Source organism: Bos indicus, chromosome 21, assembly GCF_029378745.1.
Source record: "Bos indicus isolate NIAB-ARS_2022 breed Sahiwal x Tharparkar chromosome 21, NIAB-ARS_B.indTharparkar_mat_pri_1.0, whole genome shotgun sequence".
Lineage (NCBI taxonomy): Eukaryota > Metazoa > Chordata > Mammalia > Artiodactyla > Bovidae > Bos > Bos indicus.
In genome coordinates, this window is record NC_091780.1 from 22012449 (window position 1) to 22019352 (window position 6904).

General features: G+C 53.9%; 2 protein-coding genes across 3 annotated transcripts; one reads left to right on the forward strand and one right to left on the reverse strand.

Moving 5' to 3' along the window:
• Nucleotides 1-58: 58 nt before the first annotated feature.
• On the reverse strand, nucleotides 59-3246 carry LOC139178184 (protein shisa-like-1). Its single transcript, XM_070775158.1, has 3 exons — nucleotides 1449-3246; nucleotides 1039-1249; nucleotides 59-254 (listed from the first exon to the last, which is right to left on the reverse strand). Exons 1-3 carry the CDS (start codon nucleotides 1549-1551, stop codon nucleotides 59-61), a joined length of 510 nt encoding a protein of 169 aa, XP_070631259.1. The 5' UTR covers nucleotides 1552-3246.
• A 12-nt stretch (nucleotides 3247-3258) lies between these two features.
• HDDC3 (HD domain containing 3) lies at nucleotides 3259-4896 on the forward strand. Of its 2 annotated transcripts, none has more exons than XM_019983957.2 (4): nucleotides 3259-3423; nucleotides 3745-3800; nucleotides 3907-4209; nucleotides 4445-4896. In XM_019983957.2, exons 1-4 carry the CDS (start codon nucleotides 3312-3314, stop codon nucleotides 4496-4498), a joined length of 525 nt encoding a protein of 174 aa, XP_019839516.1. In that variant the 5' UTR covers nucleotides 3259-3311; the 3' UTR covers nucleotides 4499-4896. The 2 variants fall into 2 exon arrangements, with proteins under 2 accessions (XP_019839516.1, XP_019839515.1); XM_019983956.2 differs by having other exon boundaries at nucleotides 3265-3423; nucleotides 3907-4147.
• The last annotated feature ends 2008 nt before the right edge of the window (nucleotides 4897-6904 follow it).

Consider the following 6904-nt stretch of genomic DNA (forward strand, 5'->3'; position numbering starts at 1 on the left):
CCAGGCGCGGGGCGGTGCTCGGCCCCGGTCCGCAGACGCAAAGAAGCCCCGGGCGCGCTTAGTCTGTTCCCGCCGAGACCTGCAGGGGGCGCGCGGTGGAGGACCTAGAGGGACGCCGGTCGCTGCTGGGGCTCAGGTCTCGGCATTGGCCCCGGCCCCGGCCCCGAACGCGGCAGAAATGCACAAGGTCTGCAGTCATCAGGGCCACGAGCAGCAGGCTGTAAAGGCTCAGCGCTAGGAGCGGGCCCGGACCCCTGTGAGAGATAGGAGGGTATCAGGATGCAGGCCCCAGTCGTTCTCGCCGCTTCATGTGCGTTACAGAGCCCCCGAGAGTCTGGAGAAAGCTACCCAGAAAAGTGCAGAACGTGTAAATACAAATTCAGGGAGCTCACAGGTACCCTGAAGTCGTTCACGGACAGATTCAGGATTGAAAACCCCGACGATAATACATGTTTGATCAAACCCCGTCTGCAGGGAGATCCAACCAGTCAATCGTGAAGGAAATCAGTCCTGAATATTCACTGGACGGACTGATCACTGGACGGACTGATGCTGAAGCTGAAACTCCCAATACTTTGGCCACCTGATGCGAAGAACCGACTCATTGGAAAAGACCCTCATGCTGGGAAAGATTGAAGGCAGGATAAGAAGGGGACAATAGAGGATGAAATGGTTGGATGGCATCGATGGACATGAGTTTGAGCAAGCTCGCCTGGCGTGCTGCAGTCCATGCGGTCGCAAAGAGTCGGACACGAATGAGCGACTGAACTGATAATACATGATTGCTCCAGATACTCCTTTCAGTATTGACACCCGTCCAACCCCACCTACCACACAACGCCTACAGTGACTCCCTGTTACCGATTCTCACAGCCCCCTGAACTTTTCCTTCACAGATTGTTTTGTAATCATGTATTTAGGTGATTTTATGTTTGAGATCTGTAAACTACAAGCCTCCCACCCCAGAAATTAGGAACAGAGTCCAAGATACTGGAACACCCTGTCAGCGTTCCAGGGCTCTGGGGTTGGCGTTCTCACCTGAAGATGGGAGGAGGCCGAAGGGCAGACAGATTGACCTGGCTCAAGGCCTCAAATTCAGCCAGAGTGCAGCAGAAGCCCCCTGCAGCCTGCGTGTGGCAGCAGTAGGCTTCCTCCGGAGTGTCAGAGAGCCGAGGGCAGAAGAAACCCGGGTAGCGATGGCCGTCAGCATCCCAGGTGGTCTGGCACAGGTGGGGGTGGTGGGCCAAAGCTGAAGGGAGGGGCGAGGGGGGCTGGAGACAGGTAGGAGTGATCTACCCACATCCCACTCATCCCTTTTGGAGAGTAAAAGGGGCCAACTATTATCAGAAAGGCAGGCTTTCTCTCTCCTCACCAGCTCCCCAGAGTAGCCTATACCTGCTAAAAGAGTAAGTACCGGAGGGGGTGGTGGGCAGAGGAAAGCACTGTACCTGAGAGGGAGGCCGGCTGAGCAGGCATCATCCAGCTGAAGAACAGCAGTAGCCCCGCTGACAAGCCTGTCAGCAGAGAGCCTGACCGCCTCTGGAAGCCCATGAGAGGTCACCTCCACTTCCACCTCGGCCCTGGTCCTAGAAACCCTAACAGCTCTATTTTTAAGCCACAGATGCAGACAGTAAGGAAATAAAAATTAAAGCACCATTAACACAAACCTGAAGCTTCTCTGTCACAGACCTCTAGCGAGAGATGAAAGTGACTTGAGTTTCTATCTTCTGTTGAAAAACATGGGGATTGTGGCTCCATGCTGCCTAAGGTTCTCTGAGCTGAAGGGGAAAAGGCTCAGACGGCTGGAGGGCCGAATGAGGAATGAGCCAAGTCAAGCCACTAGCCTAGAGCCAGATATGTTTCTCTCCACCCACTCTTAACTTTCAGGCTGCCATGGAAGCTATGGGGATTCAGCTTGTTCCATTTCAGGCCCCAGAGACCTTGTTGCCAGCGTTTGGGGCTTCCCTCTCTAACTTCTGCATCGTGGCAACCACCAAGACTAGCTGAAAAGCAAGCGCGAGCGCTCTCATTAACTTGTCCCCTGAGTCCTCATGGGCCCCAGCTACCAGCCAAAGTACAAAAGCTGCTAATCAACTGGAGTAAACTTAGCAATCAGCCAACTCCACTTCACAGGGACAGTTCTTCCAGGGTCTTCCGGTCTCAGCAAACCTCATACTTCATAGATACTGTCTGCTGAGACAGGGGATTTCTCCAAAAGACCAGAGGCCACCAGTCCACAGTGCGGTGTTGTTGTAGTGTCTACTGAGGCCTGACAACGTCATGCTCTCAGAGCAACAGTGACAGCGCTCATAAGCCCAGGGCCCACAGCAGTGCCTGGGGACTGAAGTAGGAACCCTCGCGGCACAAGAAAGACATGCAGATTTTGTTCCTGGCACCTGAGAGCAAAGAAAACAGTTCCTGCAGAAACAGCACTGCGGCCTGGGAGTCTATCTGAAACCATCACCGAGGCTCCACTGTAAGCTCCAATTTCCAGGTCAGACCCCAGCAGCAGAAAAGGTGATGGCACCCCACTCCAGCACTCTTGCCTGGAAAATCCCATGGATAGAGGGGCCTGGTAGGCTGCGGTCCATGGGGTGGCTAAGAGTCGGACACGACTGAGCGACTTCACTTTCACTTTTCACTTTCATGCCTTGGAGAAGGAAATAGCAACCCACTCCAGTGTTCTTGCCTGGAGAATCCCAGGGATGGGGGAGCCTGGTGGGCTGTCTATGGGGTCGCACAGAGTCGGACACGACTGAAGCGACTTAGCAGCAGCAGCAGCAGACCCCAGGGGTCTTCTGGGTCCTAGTGTGAGGCTGCTTTGCCCATAGCAACCAGGCCATTCTTGCAGGGAGAACGATTTTTAGAGCACTTTGAGAATGTTCAGAGCATTGGCAGCTTGAAAATTGTCTTTTCATGGCGGGAGAGGGTCCTCCCCTGAGAAGTTGTCTCTCGCCCAGAGGCTAAGTGATTTGCTCTCCCACCAAGTTAGGACAGTCCTCTGCGCCTTCCTGCTCCGGACACAGTGAGGCCACTGTCTTCTTGTCTGTTTTCCTCCTTCGCCTAGGCTGCGGGCTCCCAGAGAGCCAGGCCATATTCTTCATGCACCCTCCGCAAAGCACACTTAACTAGCAGCTGCGAAGCTGTGGGCAGCAGCTTCCTACACCCAAGGCCCACCCATCAGACCCGGAAGAACCCGTCGGACCAGACTCCACCACCTCCCGGACCTCCGCGGCGCCAGGGGGCGCTGTGGACGCTGGGTCCACGCTCCCCGGGCGCCTGGGACCTAAGGTACCCGCCCCACCTGCACGATGGGCTCCGAGGTGGCCCAGCTCCTGGAGGCTGCTGACTTCGCGGCCCGCAAGCACCAACGGCAGCGGCGGAAAGACCCCGAAGGGACCCCCTACATCAACCACCCTATCGGTGGGCGCTCCGCCGGGGGAGCCACGGCTGTAGCCTCCAGGGGTTGGGGACCGGGAAGGGAACGCGGAGGGCGTGCAGCTCCTCGGGCACCTAGTGGGTACCTAGCTTTGTGCCAGGCACAGTTCGTGTTTAAGACTCACAGCGACCTGGGGCGGTCGGCATGGCTGTTCCCTGTGTACAGTGGACATCCAAAAAAAAAAAAAAAGAGTAAAGGACTTGCCCAAGGTCACCCCGCTAGTGAGGGGCGGCCACCTCTGGCTCTGCAGAACCCACATCACGCGGCCCTGAACCCGCTCCTGACTTCCTGCTTTGCCCCGTCAGGTGTGGCTCGGATCCTGACCCACGAGGCGGGGATCACTGACATTGTGGTATTACAGGTAACTTTCCTCCTCTGCTAGGAGGCTGGGCTGGGGATCAGGGGCCCCAATCAGCTTCGGGCACCCGTGGCAGGCGTCCCAGGATTGAGTGGGGGCCTGTCCACAGGCAGCCCTGCTCCATGACACAGTGGAGGACACAGACACTACCCTGGATGAGGTGGAGCTGCACTTTGGGGACCAAGTGCGGCGCCTGGTGGAGGAGGTGACAGATGACAAGACTCTGCCCAAGCTGGAGAGAAAGCGGCTGCAGGTGGAGCACGCACCCCAGAGCAGCCCCGGAGCTAAACTGGTGAAGCTGGCAGATAAGCTGTACAATCTGAGGGACCTGAATCGCTGCACCCCAGAGGGTACGCTCTCCCCCACCTGCTCTGAGGGAAAAAGGAGGGGTATCCATCTTCTGAAGGCACAGGTTGGTCAGTTCCCCTGGAATAAAAGCCCAAGTGTTCTTGTTAATTCCCTAGACTAATCTTAGTAGACCCCTCTGATCTTTCATACAGTAGAAATACAGAAGCTGGGCCAAGGGGAAGTTTTCAGCACAAATCCATCAGAACTCAAGGCCCTGCGCCAAGCCCCTCAGGAAGTGGGCAAAATCCAGGGCAGTCCTGGATATCAACATGAGCGGTTTTCTGTCCACTCTTATGCAGGATGGACTGAACACCGAGTCCAGGAATACTTCGAGTGGGCGGCACAGGTGGTGAAGGGGCTCCAGGGAACAAACCGACAGCTGGAAGAGGCTCTAAGGCAGCTGTTTAAGGAGCGGGGGCTGACACTCTGAGTGGTACTTGGAGCCATCGTTTCCCAGGCCAGAGAAGATGCATACTTCAGCCTTTCCATGCCTCCCAAGCTCCCTCCCTGGTTCTCTCAGCACAGATATTAGAGACCAAATACACGTGTCTTTTCTGAGTCTGAAGATCTACTAACTGAGCCCCAGATTGTGGGATGATGTGCCCCATGTATTTCTAATGCATTCACTGCCCCTCTTCAGGCCTTGGGTCTGTCTGTTTTGCACGGTGGGATCTCTGGCCCCTCAGGGACTTAGGCTTATCTATAAACGCTGGTCTGAAAGTCATTATGCAAAATAAAACATTTGGATAAAGCTTCGAGTTGCTGCTGCTCCTCCTCCAGCCTCCCCAGTGGGGAACCGATGTGTGTGTGTCGGGAGGAGATATCTGCCCTTCAGTAGGGCAGGGTTCCAACTGTGTGCCCTCCGGGACAGGTCCCTCAGGTTGAGGGCCTGAACCCCTTGGAGCTTGGTTTCCTTATCAGTGGGATAGGTTGTATAATTATCAGGGTTGAGCTAGGTGACATGCCTGACACGTAGATGCTCCAAAATTGGTAGGCTTCCTCGCTGAGGAAGTCGGGTGGGAAAGAAGTTGACGTGTGTATTGACATATGTATTGGAAAGAAGTGCCACCCTGCTTACTGGCAGGTCTTGCTGGGCTCAGCAGAGTCCCCAGCAGCAACGTGATAGGGCCTGTGAGGGGGAGGGTCCCTCATACCCCAGGTTGCCACAGAAACCTGCTGCGGTTGGCACCCCATCCTGTCTCACCACCATCCCATCTCTGATTCCTTTCGTTGCTAAGTGACAGGAACTTCTGGGTGCCCCAGGAACTGACCAACCCTTGGAGCCCGTCAGGGTCTGGGAGAAGGAGCAGAGCTTTTTGAGGCATCCACCTGAAGGGATCAAGTGAAGTGGTGTTGATCGCTGCTGAGCAGCTGAGAGTTATTAGTCCACTCTAAACGGGTACACTTGTGGGAGTGAGGAGGGTTGCTTGGTCAAAGGCCACTTTGTGGTCACAAGGTGATCGATGTTTTCTTTTCACATGTGTTTCCTAATCTGTTCTTTATAATAACTGGATGAGATAGGCAGGGTAGGGATTATTCTCATTTTACAAAGATGAAATACGAAGCTCAGAGAGGTGAGAAGACCTGTTAATGATTAAACAGAGGAGTAGTGTCAAGATCAAGACCAGAATCCCTCTTTTTGCCACCGTGGACCTTTTTTAACCAAACAAGATTGACCACAATTTGAGGTTAACTCCAACCATGCTAGGACTTCCCTGGTGGCTCAGTGGTGAAGAGTCTGCCTGTCAAGGCAGGGTACAAGTGTTCGATCCATGGTCCAGGAAGACTCCACAAGGTGTGGTGCAACTACTATCCCCACGCCCTAGGGCCTGCACACTGCAACCACTGAGCTCACACGTTGCAGCTACTGAAGCCTGCGCACGCCTAGAGCCTGTGCTCCGTAAGCCCCCACAATGAGAAGCCTGCACACTACAACGAACAGTAGCCCCTGCTTGCCACAACTAGAGAAAGCCTTCGAGCAGCAACAAACACCCAAGGCAAGCAAAAATAGTCTATAGAAACCAAAGTACAACCATCGACATCAGGAAATTAATGTTAATACATCACTACCTTAAATCTTTGATGATAGAGAGCTTCATGACATACTTGTATGCTTACTTTGGCTGTTGCTGGGCTAGGAATGTGTCTGGGGACCTTCCACGCAGTCCAGTGGTTAAGACTCTGTGCTCTCATTGCCAAGCGCCTGGGTTGAATGCCTGGTTGGGGAACTAAAAATCCCATAAGCCTTGCAGCATAGCCAAAACAAAAAACAATTTTACTTCTAGCCTGGAATTAGGTCAACAGAGATTCCTGGCCCCTCCAAGGATCTGTCCTTAACTGGACTCCATTTCTCTGGATCTGCATGGCCTCATCTTCTGTTCATGGCTGTAGCTGTTCTCTCCATTCTTAGTCAAAGAAGATTGCCTTTTGAGTATGACTATGCTTTTACATTTTTAATATTTAGCAATCTGAGGCACTAGTTGAGGGGGCAGCAGGACAAGTGTCTACTCATTCAGTTTGAATGCACATCCCCAGGCATTCTGACAAAGGAAACCTGTCTTTCCTCCATCAGTGAGCCTCTCAGGCCTCCATGCTGAATGCTATTGCTTCCATCTTCAACCCTGTCGTGTTCCAAATGCCAAGGAAGCCTCATTCCTACCCCCACATAGGCTTCCTGTGCCTCGTTGTTGTTCAGTCGCTTAGTCTCAGATGCCTTTGCAACCCCACGGACTGCAGCGTGCCAGGCTTCCCTGTCCTTC